Source organism: Anolis carolinensis, unplaced genomic scaffold, assembly GCF_035594765.1.
Source record: "Anolis carolinensis isolate JA03-04 unplaced genomic scaffold, rAnoCar3.1.pri scaffold_7, whole genome shotgun sequence".
In the NCBI taxonomy this organism is placed as follows: domain Eukaryota; kingdom Metazoa; phylum Chordata; class Lepidosauria; order Squamata; family Dactyloidae; genus Anolis; species Anolis carolinensis.
In genome coordinates, this window is record NW_026943818.1 from 13651815 (window position 1) to 13671403 (window position 19589).

The 19589-nt window shown below is 40.6% G+C and overlaps 1 protein-coding gene across 1 annotated transcript; it reads left to right on the forward strand.

Moving 5' to 3' along the window:
• Nucleotides 1–37: 37 nt before the first annotated feature.
• On the forward strand, nucleotides 38–17581 carry crat (carnitine O-acetyltransferase). The gene is made up of 14 exons (XM_003229681.3): nucleotides 38–195; nucleotides 3996–4259; nucleotides 6171–6289; nucleotides 8071–8124; nucleotides 8590–8755; nucleotides 8841–9015; nucleotides 11153–11331; nucleotides 12847–12947; nucleotides 13033–13152; nucleotides 14120–14242; nucleotides 14381–14516; nucleotides 14602–14664; nucleotides 14748–14885; nucleotides 16492–17581. The coding sequence occupies exons 1-14, from the start codon at nucleotides 166–168 to the stop codon at nucleotides 16705–16707; spliced, it is 1884 nt and encodes a 627-aa protein (XP_003229729.3). The 5' UTR covers nucleotides 38–165; the 3' UTR covers nucleotides 16708–17581.
• The last annotated feature ends 2008 nt before the right edge of the window (nucleotides 17582–19589 follow it).

A 19589-nucleotide genomic window follows, 5' to 3' on the forward strand; every position in this document is an offset into this window, starting at 1 on the left:
GGCGCAGGCCTAGTGTGCCCTGAAGAAAGATGGCGGCCGTCCCGCAACAGCTGCGTGTGCGCCCCTGTTAAGGCTCCGCCCGGGAAACGCCCCCCCGTCCCTTTTGGGCCGGGCCTCCTCTCCTGGACTTTGACCGCCTCAGGGCCTGCGTTGGCCGGCAGAGCGATGTTCTTCGCCTCGGTGGCCCGGAGCATGGTGAGTAGCAGAGCCCCGCTCCCCTTTGGGAAGCGATTCCACGCTGCACCTCTGGCTGCGCCCTGCTTAAAGCAGCCCCCCTCCCACCTTGACCTTTGCAGCAACTTTGAAGGCTGCGTCTACACTGCGGAGTTAATGCGCATTAAGACCTCTTTGACGGCTGGGAGTAATAATAATAATATGTACTTAGTTTTGTCCCACCTTTCACTCGATATAGTCAAGGTGGCCCTATTAAGGATTCAATCCCCATAGATGAGACTGCATTATATTATTATTATTATTATTATTATTATTATTATTATTATTATTATTATTATTATTATTTACTTAGTTTTGTCCCACCTTTCTCCCGATATAGTCAAGGTGGCCCTATTAAGGATTCAATCCCCATAGATGAGACTGCATTATATTATTATTATTATTATTATTTACTTAGTTTTGTCCCACCTTTCTCCCGATATAGTCAAGGTGGCCCTATTAAGGATTCAATCCCCATAGATGAGACTGCATTATATTATTATTATTATTATTATTATTATTATTATTATTATTATTATTATTATTATGTACTTACCGGTAGTTTTGTCCCACCTTTCTCCTGATATAGTCAATCCCCATAGATGAGACTGCATTATTATTTTATTATTATTTTATATTATTATTATTGTTTAATTAATTTTGCTTAATTTCCAAATAAGATAGATAGGTATATAGCCAATCCAGGAAATTATCATCATCATCATCATTTAATTACTTATTAATCGCCCTTCATCCACGATGCTCTAGGCGATTTACAAGATAAAATTGTAAAGGATAAAAATACATACATACAAATATTGATAAAATTAACATGGATTAAATTAAATTATGCAACCCAGGTTCATAATCCCAAACCTTTGGAACTGTCAAATATTATATATATGTGTGTGTGTGTATTATATACACTTTATAGTTCCAGTAATATTATGTATATGTTTATGTATATGTATGTTATATATATATATGTATGTATGAGAGTATAAATGTTTGATAGCTCCAAAGGTTTTGGATTATGAACCTAGATTGCATAATTATGTATGTTATATGTATGTTATATATATATATATGTATGTATGTATGAGAGTATAAATGTTTGATAGCTCCAAAGGTTTTGGATTATGAACCTAGGTTGCATAATTATGTATATTATATGTATGTTATATATATATATGTATGTATGTATGAGAGTATAAATGTTTGATAGCTCCAAAGGTTTTGGATTATGACCTGGGTTGCATAATTATGTATGTTATATGTATGTTATATATATATGTATGTATGTATGAGAGTATAAATGTTTGATAGCTCCAAAGGTTTTGGATTATGACCTGGGTTGCATAATTATGTATGTTATATGTATGTTATATATATATGTATGTATGTATGAGAGTATAAATGTTTGATAGCTCCAAAGGTTTTGGATTATGACCTGGGTTGCATAATTATGTATATTATATGTATGTTATATATATATATGTATGTATGTATGAGAGTATAAATGTTTGATAGCTCCAAAGGTTTTGGATTATGACCTGGGTTGCATAATTATGTATGTTATATGTATGTTATATATATATGTATGTATGTATGAGAGTATAAATGTTTGATAGCTCCAAAGGTTTTGGATTATGACCTGGGTTGCATAATTATGTATGTTATATGTATGTTATATATATATGTATGTATGTATGAGAGTATAAATGTTTGATAGCTCCAAAGGTTTTGGATTATGACCTGGGTTGCATAATTATGTATGTTATATGTATGTTATATATATATGTATGTATGTATGAGAGTATAAATGTTTGATAGCTCCAAAGGTTTTGGATTATGACCTGGGTTGCATAATTATGTATGTTATATGTATGTTATATATATATGTATGTATGTATGAGAGTATAAATGTTTGATAGCTCCAAAGGTTTTGGATTATGACCTGGGTTGCATAATTTCCGGGCTTGGCTGCATAGAAAGCGGTCGGGTTTCGATTACTAACCTTTGTACATACAAACCTGGCACTTCGTACTTGATGGCCTGTAAGAGAGAGAGACATAGTTCTGTTTGAACAGCCAATGCCTATCAATCAATTAGGAATTTTCTAGGCTTGCCAATACAACTCGACAGAGTTATATTATATTTGACATTCTTCACGTTTCCCCATTTCCATGGTGAGTTCTTCCACTGATACAAGGAACTATACTATACACACACACACACTTGCATTATATATAATTACTGTTACATAAGCGTTGCTGTGGCTTATGGGAATCATTTGTTGACCAGGTAGAATAGCAGTGAATAGCCTTGCAGCCTCAAAGCCTGGCCGTTTGCTTCTTATGGGAATCCTTGTTTGGTGAGCTGGAATACAATTGAAAGCTAGTATAATTATAATAATAGTAATAGTAATAATAATATCCTAGGCCCTTGGATATCCCAAGATAATAATAATAATATCCTAGGCCCTTGAGACGAATCCCAGACATCTGAACCTAATGTGCATGTGTGTGGTGTTGTTATGTACATGTAATAATAATACAATATAATAATAATAATAATAATAATAATAATAATAATAATAATAATAACAACAATAACCACCTATGCCCTTGGGAAGAGCCAGATTTTCAGAAATGAATCCCAGACATCTGGACCTAATGCACATGTGTACGGTGTTGTTATGTACATGTAATAATAATACAATATAATAATAATAATATACTAGGCCCTTGGGAAGAGCCTGATATTCAGAAATAAATCCCAGACATCTGGACCTAATGCACATGTGTACGGTGTTGTTATGTACATGTAATAATAATACAATAATAATAATAATAATAATAATAATAATAATAATAATAATAATAAATATCCTAGGCCCTTGGGAAGAGCCTGATATTCAGAAATGAATCCCAGACACTTGGGCCTCATGAGCATGTGTGTTGTGTTATTATGTACAAGTAAATAATAATAATAATAATAATATCCCAAGGCCCTTGGGAAGAGCCCGATATTCAGAGACGAATCCCAGACACTTGGACCTCATGTGCATGTGTGTTGTGTTGTTATGTACAAGTAAATAATAATAATAATAATAATAATAATATCCTAGGCCCTTGGGAAGAGCCCGATATTCAGAGATGAATTCCAGGCACTTGGACTTCATGTGCATGTGTTCTATCTTATGTGTATGTAATAATAATACAATATAATTATAGTAGTAATAATACAATATTATAATAATAATAATAATAATAATAATAATAATAATAATAATATCCCAAGGCCCTTGGGAAGAGCTCGATATTCAGAGACGAATCCCAGCCACTTGGGCCTGATGTGCACGTGTGTTGTGTTGCAATGCGCACGTAATGAATCCTGATGCTTCTTTGCAGGCGAGGGCACAATATTATAAAATAATAATAATAATAATAATAATAATAATAATAATAATAATATCCCAAGGCCCTTGGGAAGAGCCCGATATTCAGAGACGAATCCCAGCCACTTGGGCCTGATGCGCACGTGTGTTGTGTTGCAATGCGCACGTAATGAATCCTGATGCTTCTTTGCAGGCGAGGGCACAATATTATAAAATAATAATAATAATAATAATAATAATAATAATAATAATAATAATAATAATATCCCACGGCCCTTGGGAAGAGCCCGATATTCAGAGACGAATCCCAGCCACTTGGGCCTGATGTGCACGTGTGTTGTGTTGCCGTGTGCATGTAATGAATGATGCTGCTTCTTTGCAGGCGCGGGCCCCTCGTCTGCTGCAGCCGGTGTCCTCGGGGCGCCTCCCCGGGCGCTACGTCTCCCACCAGGAAGGCCTTCCGCCTCTGCCGGTGCCTCCCCTGCCGCAGACCCTGGAGCGCTACGTGCTGGCCCTCCAGCCCATCGTCAGCCCCGAGGAGCTCGGCCACACGCGGGACCTGGTGCGGGACTTCCTCAAGCCGGGCGGCGTCGGGGAGCGCCTGCAGAAGGGCCTGGAGAGGAGGGCCAGGAAGCACGAGAACTGGGTACGGCCAGGAAACCTGAGCCTGGAGCATCATGCTGCGGCAAAAAAGGCCAAGGCCATTCTAGGCTGCATCAATACAAACATACATTATAGAGAAGGGAGCCCTGGCTTGGCCAATAGGAAAGGGAGCTAGGAGTCAAGCTGAGAGACAAGAGTGTCATGCTGCAGCGAAAAAGGCCAAGGCCATTCTAGGCTGCATCAATACAAACATACATTATAGAGAAGTGAGCCCTGGCTTGGCCAATAGGAAAGGGAGCTAGGAGTCAAGCTGAGAGACAAGAGTGTCATGCTGCAGCGAAAAAGGCCAAGGCCATTCTAGGCTGCATCAATACCAATATACATTATAGACCAGTGAGCCCTGGCTTGGCCAATGGGAAATGGATCTAGGAGTCAAGCTAAATGTGAGCCAAGAATGTCATGCTGCAGCAAAAAAGGCCAAGGCCATTCTAGGGAGGGATAAATACAAATACAGTAGAGTCTCGCTCATCATGATATTTTGGTGCTAAATTCATAAATACAGTAATTACCACATAGCATTACTGCGTGTTGAACTACTTTTCTGTCAAATATAACATGATGTTTTGGTGCTTAATTTGTAAAATCATAACTTAATTTAATGCTTAATAGACTTTTCCTTAATCTCTCCTTATTATCCAACATATTCGCTTATCCAACGTTCTGCCGGCCCATTTATGTTGGATAAGTGAGACTCTACTGTATGTGTTATAGAGAAGTGAGCCCTGGCTTGGCCAATAGGAAAGGGATCTAGAAATCAAGCTGAGAGTGAGTCGAGGGTGTCATGCTGCAGCAAAAAAGACCAAGGCAATTCTAGGAAGGCATAATCGATGAGTGACCCCTGACTTGACAAATGGGAAAGGTATCGAGGAGTGAAGCTGAGGGTGAGCCAAGAGGGCGATGCTGCAGCAAAAAAGGCCAAGGCCATTCTAGGAAGGGATAAATACAATATGTGTTATAGAGAAGTGAGCCCTGGCTTGGCCAATGGGAAGGATCTAGGAGTCAAGCTGAGAGTGAGTCAAGAGTGTCATGCTGCAGCAAAAAAGACCAAGGCAATTCTAGTAAGGCATAATCGATGAGTGAGCTGACTTGACAAATGGGAAAGGTATCAAGGAGTGAAGCTGAGGGTGAGCCAAGAGGGTGATGCTGCAGCAAAAAAGACCAAGGCCATTCTAGGCCACATCAATACAAATATATATTATAGACAAGTGAGTCCTGGCTTGACCAATAGGAAAGGGAGCTAGGAGTCAAGCTAAGTGTGAGCCAGGAGTATCATGCTGCAGCAAAAAAGACCAAGGCAATTGTAGGAAGTCATCATATCTATCTATCTATCTATCTATCTATCTATCTATCTCGATGAGACTCTCCTGGCTTGACCAATGGGAAAGGTATCGAGGAGTGAAGGTGAGGGTGATGCTGCAGCAAACAAAGCCAAAGCGATTCTAGGCTGAATCAATACAAATAGACATTATAGACCAGTGAGCCCTGGCTTGGCCAATGGGAAAGGGATCTAGGAGTCAAGCTAAACGTGAGCCAGAATTGACATGCTGCAGCAAAAAAGGCCAAGGCAATTCTAGGAGGTCATCAATACATACATACATACATACATATATATATATATATATATATTCGATGAGACACTCCTGGCTTGTCCAATGGGAAAGGTATCGAGGAGTGAAGGTGAGGGTGATGCTGCAGCAAACAAAGCCAAAGCGATTCTAGGCCGCATCAATACAGATATATATTATCAATGAGTCAGCCCTGACTTGACGAGTGGGAAAGGGATCTAGGAGTGAAGCTGAGGGTGAGCCAAGAGGGTGATGCTGCAGCAAACAAGGCCTGCGTCAACACATGCAGATGTATATTATGGATGAGTGAGCGCTTTTTCTCCTGGCAGCTCTCCGACTGGTGGCTGAAGACGGCCTACCTGGAGTACCGCCTGCCGGTGGTGGTGCATTCCAGTCCCGGCGTGGTTTTGCCCAAACAGGACTTTCAGGACCGGCAGGGTCAGCTCAGGTAAGGGACAAAGAAACCAACAGGATTATTTGGAAAGGGCCTTGTTTGTTTTTGGATATTGAGGTTAGTCCCAGATCCATTGCTGGTGGAGTTCAGAGTGTTCTTAGATTGCAGGTGAACTACACATCCCAGTCCTTACTGGGTGAATTCTCCCTTTTGCAAAGATTTTTTTTTTGCAAACTTTTCCGCATGTTTTTTATGATGGAACCCATTAGGAAAGGACATTTGGAACCCAGGAACAAAAATCGTGTTGCAAAGTGTAATTGCAAGGGGTTTGGGGATGGAACGTGGTGAAGAATCAGTCGGTGGCGAGGTTATTAATTACACCTGATTTCTAATATTTTGGGTGTGGAAAGGTGACACCCCGGGACGTGGCTACCTTTTGCCCAGTTTTGTGGTTAAGAATAGCGCCCAATCCAAGGAAAGACCACGTGAAGGGAAGAAAAGCTCCGTCCCTATTTATAGGCCAGGGCCACAACGTCAACAAAAGCAGGCCTGGGATGTCTGAAAAGTTACCTTTGAATCCATGCAGTGTGATCCCAGCATTGCATACTGTAGGAGTCCCCTTGGAGAGATACGGCGGAATACAAATAAAGACTATTGTTATTATTATTATTAATTGTATATTATTATTATTTATATTATTTTTATATTATTATATTATTATTTTACTAGCTGTGCCCAGCCACGTGTTTCTGTGGCATAGTCCTAAGTTGGGTTTTCTTTGTAGCATTCAAGGTGGCCTAGAAAGGATTCCCCTAGGTAGGAAGCAGCCAGGCTTTGAAGCTGCAAGGCTATTCAATGGTATTCAAGTTGGGTAACAATGGAGTCCCCTAGGTAGGAAGCAGCCAGGCTTTGAAGCTGCAAGGCTATTCAATGGTAATCAAGTCGGCCAACAACGGAGTCCCCTAGGTATGAAGCAGCCAGGCTTTGGAGCTGCAAGGCTATTCAATGGTATTCAAGTTGGGTAACAATGGAGTCCCCTAGGTATGTAGCAGCCAGGCTTTGAAGCTGCGAGGCTATTCAATGGTATTCAAGATGGGTAACAATAGAATCCTCTAGGTAGGAAGCAGCCAGGCTTTGAAGCTGCGAGGCTATTCAATGGTATTCAGGATGGGTAACAATAGAATCCTCTAGGTAGGAAGCAGCCAGGCTTTGAATCTGCAAGGCTATTCAATGGTATTCAAGTTGGGTGACAATGGAGTCCCCTAGGTATGGAGCAGCCAGGCTTTGAAGCTGCAAGGCTATTCAATGGTAATCAAGTTGGTCAACAATGGAGTCCCCTAGGTATGAAGCAGCCAGTCTTTGAAGCTGCAAGGCTATTCAATGGTATTCAAGTTGGGTGACAATGGAGTCCCCTAGGTAGGAAGCAGCCAGGCTTTGAAGCTGCAAGGTCATTCCTTGGAAAGTGATGAGTATTGTGGCCAAATTTGGTGCGATTTGGCCCAGTGGTTTTGTTGTTTACTCGGTCCTACAAACGAACAGTACATTTTATATAGATAGATATGATTATGATTATGATTATAGTATCAGCCCTGGAAGCTCAAGTGGTACCAGACTGCATTAAATCACCAGTGTAGATGCAGACGATCTGCCAGTGAATCTCAACCAATTCAACACAGTTTTTGCCACAAAAACAAAGTTTCTCGAATGGAACAGCGACTTTCAAAGGACCACACACTTAGGACAGGAAATCGCACGTTCAAACCAGGACCAGAGCATTATTCAAATTATTGTTATTATTATCATTATTATTATTATTATTATTATTTATTTTGCAGGTTTGCAGCCAAGCTGATTGAGGGCGCCTTGGACTTCAAGACCATGATTGACAAGTGAGTTAAGAAGAACCTGAATCCTCCTCCTCCTATTATCCTCAAAGCAGCTTGTATTTCGTATATATGTAATATATTTACACTCTGAGGGTTGGTGCTCACCTCCATTTCTAAGATGAAGAGCCGGAGTTGTCCATAGACACCTCCAAGGTCATGTGGCCGGCATAACTGATGTGTATAGGTTACTATGCATACATACATCTTCAAAATAATAATATTATTATTTATTATATTTGTCAACTGCAAAAGGCCACCCTACTGGGATCTGCAAATACATCACAGAGTCCTAGACACTTGAGAAGTGTTCGACTTAATTAATAAAAAATTGCAAATAACGTCAAATAAAAACTACTCAACAATTGTTAACCAATACCACCACCACCACTTTGCCACAGCAACGCGTGGCCGGGCACAGCTAGTCTACTATAATCTCCATGGTGTTTCCGGTGTCTCTTTTTCTTCCAGCGAGACGCTACCTGTGGAATACCTGGGCGGGAAGCCGCTCTGCATGAACCAGTATTACCAGATCCTCTCCTCGTGCCGCATCCCGGGCCCCAAACGGGACTCGGTGGTGAACTACGCCCGAGGGAAGAAGCCCTCCACGCACATCACGGTGGTCCACAACTTCCAGGTGCGGCTCCGGGACTCGAGGCGACCACTCCTCGCTCTCCTTTGCGGACCCTTCTCAGCATCTTTCCCTTTCCCTTTCGTTCTAGTTTTTCGAGCTGGACGTCTACAGCAGCGACGGGAGCCCGCTCACCACTGACCAGATCTTCCTCCAGTTGGAAAAGATCTGGAACACCTCCCTGCAAACCAATAAGGAGCCCATCGGGATCCTGACCACAAACCATCGCAACAGCTGGGCCAAGGCCTACAACAACCTCATCAAAGGTTCCCTTCCTATCCTTTCCTCACTATCCATGTCCCGTTTCTGCCATTAATAGTCTCCAAAGCAGGGCCTCCTTGGTGGTGGCTCCTACCCTCTATTATTATTATTATTATATATTACATGGGCCTCCTTGGTGGTGGCTCCTACCCTCTATTATTATTATTATTATTATTATTATTATTATTATTATTATATATTACATGGGCCTCCTTGGTGGTGGCTCCTACACTCTATTATTATTATTATTATTATTATTATTATTATTATTATATATTACATGGGATTATTATTATTATTATATATTACATGGGCCTCCTTGGTGGTGGCTCCTACACTCTATTATTATTATTATTATTATATATTACATGTACATAACAACACTGTACACATGCACATTAGGTCACAAAATCACAAGTCGGACACTTCCCAAGTGTTGTTGTTGTTGTTATTATTATTATTATTATTATATTATATTATTTATTATTATTATTAATTACATGCACATATAATAATAATAATAATATTATAATAATAATATATTATTATTATTATTTATTACATGCACATAACAACACAGCACATTAGTTTCAAGTATCTGGGATTTGTCTCTGAATTTCAGCTCTTCCCAAGAGTCTAGGATATTAAAGATATATTATTATTATTATTATTATTATTATTATTATTATTATTTACATGCACATAACAACACAGGACACATGCACATTAGGTCCAAGTGTCTGGGATTCGTCTCTGAATATCAGGCTCTTCCCTAGAGCTTAGGAAATTAGAGATATTATTAGATTATTATTATTATTAATTACATGCACATAACAATACAGCACACATGCACATAGTCAAGGTGGCCCTATAAGGACTCAATTCCTATAATAGATACTATATTATTATTATTATTATTTATCATTACGTATTATTATCTTATTCCGATATAGTCAAGGCGGCCCTATAAGGACTCAATTCCTATAATAGATACTATATTATTATTACAGTATATTGATAATCTTATATTATCTGCTTAGAACTGGATTATATGAGCCCTCTTCTACACAGCTGTATAAAATGCACACTGAAGTGGATTTTATGGCAGTGTGGAGTCAAGATAATCCAGTTCAAAGCAGATAATATAAGATTATAAATGGGTTATATAGCTGTGTGGAAGGGCCTTGAGTCTACACTGCCATATAATCCAGTTAAAACCTGATAATCTGTATTTTATAGGCAGTGTGGAAGAGGCCTAAGTGAGGCCTAACTCTGCCTGGGCTGAGTGGGTTGGTAGGAGACCAAGTGGGCGGAGCTTAGCCTTCTAACTGGCAGCAATTGGATAAAAACAAAAATAGGACTTAATTTTTCTTTTCTTTTTGTTGTATGAACGTAGAGGCATGGATGATGGGTTGTGCTGCCAAGTTTAATGTTTCTGGGATGTGTAGTTTTGTTGTTTTGTCCTAGGCCGAAATTTCATTACCCTTATATATATATATATATATACTAGCTGTGCCCGGCCACGCGTTGCTGTGGCAAAGTGGTGGTGGTATTGGTTAAAAATTGTTGTGTAATTTTTATTTGACGTTATTTGTATTTTTTTAATTAATTTTATTGTAAGTTATATTTTTATTTATTATATTTTATTATTTTCTTGTATTATTTTTAGTTATTTTCTGTTATTATAGTATTTTATTGTATTAATTTTTTAGTGTTTTTAATTGTTTTTTAGTGTTTTTATTGTTTTTTATTATTTTTTATTGGGTTGCTAGGAGACCAAGTGGGTGGAGCTTAGCCTTTTAACCGGCAGCAATTGGATAAAAAGAATTATTCCTCTCCCTCTAATTAGGACTTTATTTTTCTTTTCTTTTTGTTGTATCAACCTGGAGGCATGGATGAGGGGTTGTGCTGTCAAATTTCGAGGTTGGGGGGCCTGTAGTTTTGTTGTTTTGTTGGTCGCCGTGATGCCATCACTCTTTTATATATATAGATATATATAGACTGTAATGTTAGGGTGGAAGGAAGAAGAATAACAAGAGCAATGGCGTTGAATGTGTCCCATCACTGGCCTCGGAGGCCCGGACTGAGAGGCAGGTGTCCACGTTTTCTGACGAAGGCTTCCGTGTTTCGTCCTTTCCGCAGACAAGACGAACAAGGAGTCGGTGCGCTCCATCGAGAAGAGCATCTTCACCATCTGCCTGGACGCCCCCATGCCCCGCGTCTCGGACGACATCTACCGCAGCCGGGTGGCCGCCCAGATGCTCCACGGAGGGGGCAGCCGGTGGAACAGCGGGAACCGGTGGTTCGACAAGACCCTCCAGGTGGGTCAACGGTGGTCTTCATGCTCCGTGGTGGAACACGTCTTCATATTCAACGGCTAAACATATCATATCCATCCTCAATGGCAGGACATGGAGTCTTCATGTTTGATGGTAGAAGATGCATTCTTTAAATTGAGTGATAGAACATGCTTGGTGGGAGAATATGTGGTCTTCACGCTCAACGGTAGAACATGTGGTCTTCATGCTCAATGGTGGAACATGTCTTCGTATTCAACGGCTAAACATATCATATCCATCCTCAATGGCAGGACATGTAGTCTTTATGTTTGATGGTAGAAGATGCATTCTTTAAATTGAGTGATAGAACATGTAGTCTTCATGCTTGGTGGGAGAATATGTGGTCTTCACACTCAACGGTAGAACATGTGGTCTTCATGCTCAATGGTGGAACATATTGTCTTCATATTCAAAGGGGAGACATGTAGCATTCACCCTCAATGGCAGGACATGTAGTCTTCAGATTCAAAATTGAGACATGTAGTCTCATGCTTGGTGGGAGAAAACATGGTCATGTTCAGTAGTAGAACATGTGGTCTTCATGCTCAATGGCAGGACATGTAGTCTTCATGTTTGATGGTAGAACGTGTTGTCTTCCTATTCAATACTGAAACATGTAGTCTTGTGCTCTGTGGGAGAAAACATGGTCACACTCAGTGGTAGAACATGTGGTCTTCATGCTCAATGGTAGAACATGTGGTCTTCATGTTTGATGGAAGAGTACACGGTCTTCATGCTAAATGACAGAACATGTAGTTTTCATGCTCAAAGGTAGAACATGTAGTTTGTGTATTCAATGATAGAACATCCAGTCTTCATGTCCAATGATAGAACGCGTGGTCTTCATGCTCAATCGTAGAACATGTAGTCTGCATATTCAATGATAGAACATGTAGTCTTCATGCTTGGTGAGAAATACATGGTCTTCATGCTCAATAGCAGAACATGCAGTCTTCATGCTCAAAGGTAGAACATGTAGTTTGTATATTCAATGATAGAACATCCAGTCTTCATGTCCAATGATAGAACGTGTGGTCTTCATGCTCAATCGTAGAACATGTAGTCTGCATATTCAATGATAGAACATGTAGTCTTCATGCTTGGTGAGAAATACATGGTCTTCATGCTCAATAGCAGAATATGCAGTCTTCATATTCAATGCTGAAATATGTGGTCATGTGTGGTGGGAAGACATGGTCTTTAAGCTCAGTGGTTGAACATGATCAGTAGTAGAAGACACAGTCTTCATACTCAGTAGAAGAACATGTGGTCTTCATGTTTGGTGGGAGAACACCAATGATGTGCTACATGGTAGAACATGGAGCTTTTGTGCTAAAAAGTAGAACATTGGTGGGAGACCACTTGGCCTTCATGCTCAACGGGAGAACACATAGCCTTCACATTGAGTGGTAGAACATACCGAGAGACAAACAACTCAAGAAAGACGAATTTTTCGACTGCATCCTGAACATTGTTCTCCCGTTTTCCGCTCCTCAGTTTATCGTGGCGGAGGATGGATCCTGTGGCTTGGTCTACGAACATGCGCCCTCGGAGGGGCCCCCCATCGTCGCCATGCTGGACCACATCGTGGAGTACACGTAAGAACCCCCCACATGCATACTTTCGTCCCATATTACGGAACCAGGTATGAAACACAACTGTATGGTTGCCATCCCTCCGCAGGAAGAAGCCGGAGATGGTGAGGTCCCCCATGGTCCCTCTGCCCATGCCCAAGAAGCTGCGGTTCAACATCACCCCGGAAATCAAGAACGACATCGAGAAGGCCAAGCAGAACCTCAACATGTGAGTTAAGGAGGGGGTGAGCACGAGTGGATGATTCTCTGCATTATCTTGAACAGGGGTCCCCAAACTAAAGCCCGTGGGCCGGATGTGGATGCGGCCCTCCAAGGTCCCCGTCCTAAACTTTAGACTTAGGGTTGACCTAAGTCTACTTGGTCTTTGGAGGTCTCTTTGCTTACCTATGGTCCTGTGAGACCATCTAGATGGATTTTGGAGGTCAATTTCCTTACCTATGGTTTTATGAGATCATCTAGATGGTCTTTGATGGCTTCTTTGCTTAGCTACGGCCTTATGAGACCATCTAGATGGCTTTTGGAGGTCAATTTCCTTACCTATGGTCCTATGAGGCCGTCTAGATGGCCTTTGAGGGCCCCTTTCCTTACCAATGGTCTTATGAGATTGTCTATATGGTCTTTGTAGGTCCCTTTAGCTATGGTTTTATGAGATCATCTTGATGGTCTTCGAGGTCTCTTTCCTTATCTATGGTCTTCTGATGGCCTTATGAGACCACCTAGATGGTCTTTGGAGGTCTCTTTGCTTATCTATGGTCTTATGAGATCGTCTAGATGGTCTTTGGAGGTCTCTTTGCTTGCCTATGGTCTTATGAGACCATCTAGATGGTCTTTGGAGGTCTTTTTGCTTACCTATGGTCATATGAGATTGTCTAGATGGTCTTTGGAGGTCTCTTTACTTATCTATGGTCTTATGAGATCGTCTAGATCAGGGGTCCCCAAGCTAAGGTCCTCCAAGGCCATTGACCTGGCCTCTGTCCTAAACTTTAGACTTAGGGTTGACCTAAGTCTGAAATGTCTTGAAGGCACACAACAAGAACAATCCTAATTTTGGACTATTTCATCCTAGTCCGGCCCCCCAACAGTCTGAGGGACTTAAAAAGTCTGAGGACCCCTGATCTTGAGCAAAACGGGGTCCTCATAATGTTCTTCCCTCCCTTTCTTCTGCCTTTCCTTAGCATGGTCCAGGACTTGGACATCTCCGCCATCGTCTTCCACCAGTTCGGGAAGAACTTCCCCAAGTCCCAGAAGATCAGTCCGGACGCTTTTATCCAGATGGCCCTGCAGTTGGCTTATTACAGGTGAAAGGAGAAGGAGAAGGTTGAGTTTCTCAACCATCAGAAGACGGGGTTCATAATGTCCTCCACGTTTGGAGATTCAATCAACAATGTCCTCTGGAGGAACATCTCCCTTTCCTTTACTTCCTTCTTTCCTTCCAGGATGTACAATGAGGCCTGTGCCACGTACGAAAGTGCCTCGCTCCGCATGTTCCGCCTCGGACGGACGGACACCATCCGCTCGGCCTCCGTCGACTCCCTCAAGTTTGTCCAGGCCATGGATGATTCTGGAAAGCAGGTGGGACGCAGGCATGACATATCCACCACTTAAGAATCTGAGTTGCGTTTCGATGAGCCCGGCTCTTCTTTTTCCTCCCTTCCAGGAGCAGGAGAAGGTGGAGCTCTTGAGGCGAGCCACCCAAGCCCACCGCGCTTACACCGACATGGTGAGAAACCAGACCCACAACGTAACAAGGAGACACTTCTCTTGGATGGTGTGGGTTTCACGGCCTTTCCTTCCTCTCCGCAGGCCATCCGAGGAGATGCTATCGACCGCCATCTCCTGGGCCTGAAGCTCCAGGCCATAGAGGACCTGGTGAGCATGCCCGAGCTCTTCATGGACACCTCCTTCGCCGTGGCCATGCACTTCAACCTCTCCACCAGCCAGGTAACGCTCCTCTAGCGTTTCCACAATCCTTGGTAACGTCCAGCACAGGCCCACCCTATTCATAGGGTTCGCCGTTCCCACGCTAAGCTCAGGAGTCATATTATATGACACAAAACCGGGTCAAGGAAGCCCTACAGAAACAAAAACGTGGTCCTCGTTGTAGCTATTCATTTCTTGTTCTTGATCTACTACTACTATTTCTTGTCCTTCTACTTCTTGTTCTACTACTGCTTCTATTTCTTCTACATCTTCTGTTTATTCTTCTACATCTTCTACTTATTGTGCTACAAAAACGTGGTCCTTGTTGTAATTATTCATTTCTTGTTCTTGATCTACTATTTCTTGTCCTTCTACTTCTTGTTCTACTACTACTATTTCTTCTACATCTTCTGTTTATTCTTCTACATCTTCTACTTCTTGTTCTTCTACAAAAACGTGGTTCTCGTTGTAGTTATTCATTTCTTGTTCTTGATCTACTACTATTTCTTGTCCTTCTACTTCTACTACTACTTCTATTTCTTCTACATCTTCTGTTTTTTCTTCTACATCTTCTACTTCTTGTTCTTCTTCTACATCTTCTTCTACTTCTTGGTCTATTACTTCAGCTTCTTGTTCTTCTAGTACTTCTACTTCTTAGTCTCCTAAAGTCATGCGAGCTTATCCACCCACTCATTTTCTGTTTTTGTAATTCACAAAATGAATCCAGGGGTTTCTTCTACTTGTTCTTGATCTACTACTTCTGTTTCTTGTTCTTCTATAGCTTGTTCTTCTACTTCTTGTTCTACTACTACTTCTATTTCTTGTTCCATTGTTTCTTCTTGTTCTTCTATTTATTCTACTTGGTCTATTACTTCAGCTTCTTGTTCTTCTAGTACTTCTACTTCTTAGTCTCCTAAAGTCATGCGAGCTTATCCACCCACTCATTTTCTGTTTTTGTACTTCTATTTCTTCTTGTCTCCTACTTCTATTTCCTGTTCTTCTACACCTTGTTCTACTTGTTGTTCTTGTTCTTTCAGTACTATTTCTTGTTCTATTACTTTATTTCTTGTTCTTCTAATACTTCTGTTTCTTGTACTTTTTCTTGTTCTTCTAAATCTTCTACTTATTCTTCTATATCTTCTTCTACTACTTGGTCTACTACTTCAGCTTCTAGTTCTTCTACTACTATTTCTTCTACTTCTTTGTCTCCTACTTCTGTTTTTTGTTCTTCTACACCTTGTTCTTTCACTACTATTTCTTGTTCTATTAATACTTCTTAGGTTTCTTGTTCTTCTATGATTTTTTGTTTTTCTTCTATTTCTTCTACTACTTCTATTTCTTCTACTACTACTTCTTTTTCTTCTTCTTTCTGTCCTTCTTGCTGTTTATATTACCTTATTATGATAGGATCTCAAATATAAAACCCTTTTTTTCCCCATCTCAAGCTTAACCGCTTAGTTTCCTGCTGCGGCAAAGATTCACCGCACCGTACGCCTTCTGTTCACGTTTGCCAGCCTCCCTGGTAAACGAAAGCCAAAATTCATTGCCAGACGAGACAACTAGAAGGAACTACATTTATATATAGATTTTTTTAAAATTCTGTATATAAATGTGTTTTTCTCTCTAGGTTCCTGCCAAGACTGACTGCGTGATGTGCTTCGGTCCGGTCGTCCCCGACGGTTACGGCGTCTGCTACAACCCCATGGACGACCACATCAACTTCGCCATCTCCGCCTTCAACAGCTGTGCCGAAACCAACGCCGCCCGCATGGCGCACTATTTGGAAAAGGCCCTTTTGGACATGCGCCTCCTGCTGCAGTCGAACCCCAGATCCAAGCTTTAAGGAGGACACGAGTCCGTGGTCGGGAGCGTTGTGGATCCCGATGTCCGAACACCCGCCACATTGACAAGAACGGGTTCCATCGTGGTCGAAAGCACAAGTCCTGTACAGTATCCGTGTGCCTTTTTCTTGTGATTCGGAAGTGCCCTTCTCCCTCCCAAAGAAGTATTTCCTTGGAGGGCAAGTAATGCCAACCGACACTTGTTATTCTCAGCATGCCACTTTTTCCTTGTTTTTGCCGTGGAAGAAAATAATACCGCCTTTCCCTTGTAAGAAGAGGAGATAAACCCATATAGATGGCAAGTGAAAGGACAAGACGTCAAAAGAGAGGATTTCTTTTCCGAAAACGGAACACGATGGCAAGCGGAAAGACTTAAAACCTAGCAATGTACGTTTTAATTTTTTTTTTTTTTTGGATTGAGAATGTAATTCTGAATGAGTCCGAAAGCCTTATTAGATTGTGCCAAAAAGATTCCCTCCCCATCCTTTTTATTTTGTGTGACTATTATATTCTCTTGCCATTGCACATTGGAAACGTTCGAACGCCGGCACCTTGTTTTATCAAAATATTAATAACAAAAATTGTACATCCCTGGAAGTGCCTTATATTAACCTATCCAAGGAGGGATGGCCTATTTTTTGTAAGTGTTTACAACATTTGCCTAACAAAAATAGCACATTTGGTTTCCTTTGACCTACGTTTGTGGCGACCAGGATCACGTAAACATTAAGGAATCCCCAATGGTATTAATATTATTTGATGCTTCAATTCTTATCTGAGCCTTTAAAGCTGTTCGTTTTATTGTTTTATTCCTAACTCAAGAACACTGACACTAAATGCATCCGTATTAAAGACGTCTCAAGATGTCGACTGCAACGGTTCGTAATGTTAATTCTTTGCATTAGAAGTGGCTCGTAAACAAATTCACCTGATAATGAAGGGCCCGAGACTTGAACTGTGACATTTTTAAAATCGACAACTTCGAGCAAACTTTAGATTAAGGCAATCTTCCGAAGCTCTGAATTTGGACAGAGCTGCTTTAAAGGTGTCCGGAGAAAATGTGAAGTGCTATAAGCACACCTACACTACGTCATATATATATATATATATATATATATATATATATATATATAGTACTGTTCGTTTGTAGGACTGAGTTAACAACAAAACCAAATCACACCAAATTTGGACACAAAACTAAACACTTCCCAATGTGTGACCACCACAAAACAAAACCAACACAAAAATTTACTCGGTCCTAATTACGTACATTACATTTTTAGATACAGTGTTGCCTCACTACTTTGCGGTTCACTTATTACAGATTTGTTGTTTTGTGGTTTTTAATCATAAAAATTACAATTTACAGCCTAAGGAAGGGAGGAAGGAGAAGCCGAAGGGAGAGAAAATGTGCCCAAGTGGCAGTGGGAGGAGAAGGAGGCGATTTATCAACACAATTGGCAACGGGAGCCCAAGCAGCAATGGGAGGAGCCCAAGTGGCAACGGGAGAAACCCGAGCAGCAATGGGAGGAGCCCACGTGGCAACGGGAGCCCAAGCAGCAATGGGAGGAGCCCAAGTGGCAACGGGAGAAACCCGAGCAGCAATGGGAGGAGCCCACGTGGCAACGGGAGCCCAAGCAGCAATGGGAGGAGCCCAAGTGGCAACAGGAGATACCCGAGCAGCAATGGGAGGAGCCCAAGTGGCAACGGGAGAAACCCGAGCAGCAATGGGAGGAGCCCAAGCGGCAACGGGAGAAGAAGGAGGCAATTTATCAACACACGATTGGTTGATAAAGACTTAAAATAGTGTATAACTACAAAAATAATGTATAAATATTAAATATAGTGTCCCTACTTCACAGATTTTCACTTATTGCGGGTGGTTCTGGAACATAACCCCCGCAATAATAATAATAATAATAATAATAATAATAATAATAATAAGTTTATTTGTATCCCGCCACCATCTCCCCCAGAGGGGACTCGGGGCGGCTCACAGAAATATCAACTACAAAACAATAAAAATATACATCAATAAACAATAACATGCACCAATTGTAATATTTGCACATTAACCAAAAAGAATAAAAACACACTTATTAAAAACATAGAATTTAAAAACAGTGAGGTTGTAATAGTAGATTAGCAAAGTGAGGGAACACTGTATATATTGTAATATATTATAATTATAAATTTTAATAATATAATATTATATTAAATATAATATAATGTAATATATAAAATATATACAGTGTTCCCTCACTTATCGCGGGGATTAGGTTCTAGGACCTAATTGAAAATTGAAAATCTGCGAAGTAAGGACGCTATATTTGTGTTGCTTACAATCTCACTGGCAAATAATAATAATAATAAAATAATAAAATAAGCAAATAGTGTCTTTGTCCCCTCCTTAGGCTTCTCCTTAGGAAAAAAGTAGAAAAAGGGATTTATGATATTATTTTATGATTTATACTATTATTTTAGTGTTTATTAAAAATCCGTGAAACAGCGAGGACGCGAAAAACGAACCGCAAAGTAGTGAGGAAACACTAATATATATATATATCAACAAACTTTAGTATAAATCATAGTATGTGTATGTATGTGTATATATATATATATATATAAGTATATAATAGTATAAATCATATTATATATATATATATATATATATATATGTGTGTGTGTGTGTGTGTGTGTGTGTGTGTGTGTGTGTGTGTGTGTGTGTGGCAACAAACTTTACAATAAGCTGGTCAGCCCCAAACGGTGGTCTTCGGAGGCTATCCCATTTCTTTTGCTTTTTTTGGGAAAACTAGAAAAAGCACCGTTTGAATATTGTGTGCACTTTTGTAATGCTTCCGAAAATCTGTTTGTATGAGTTTGT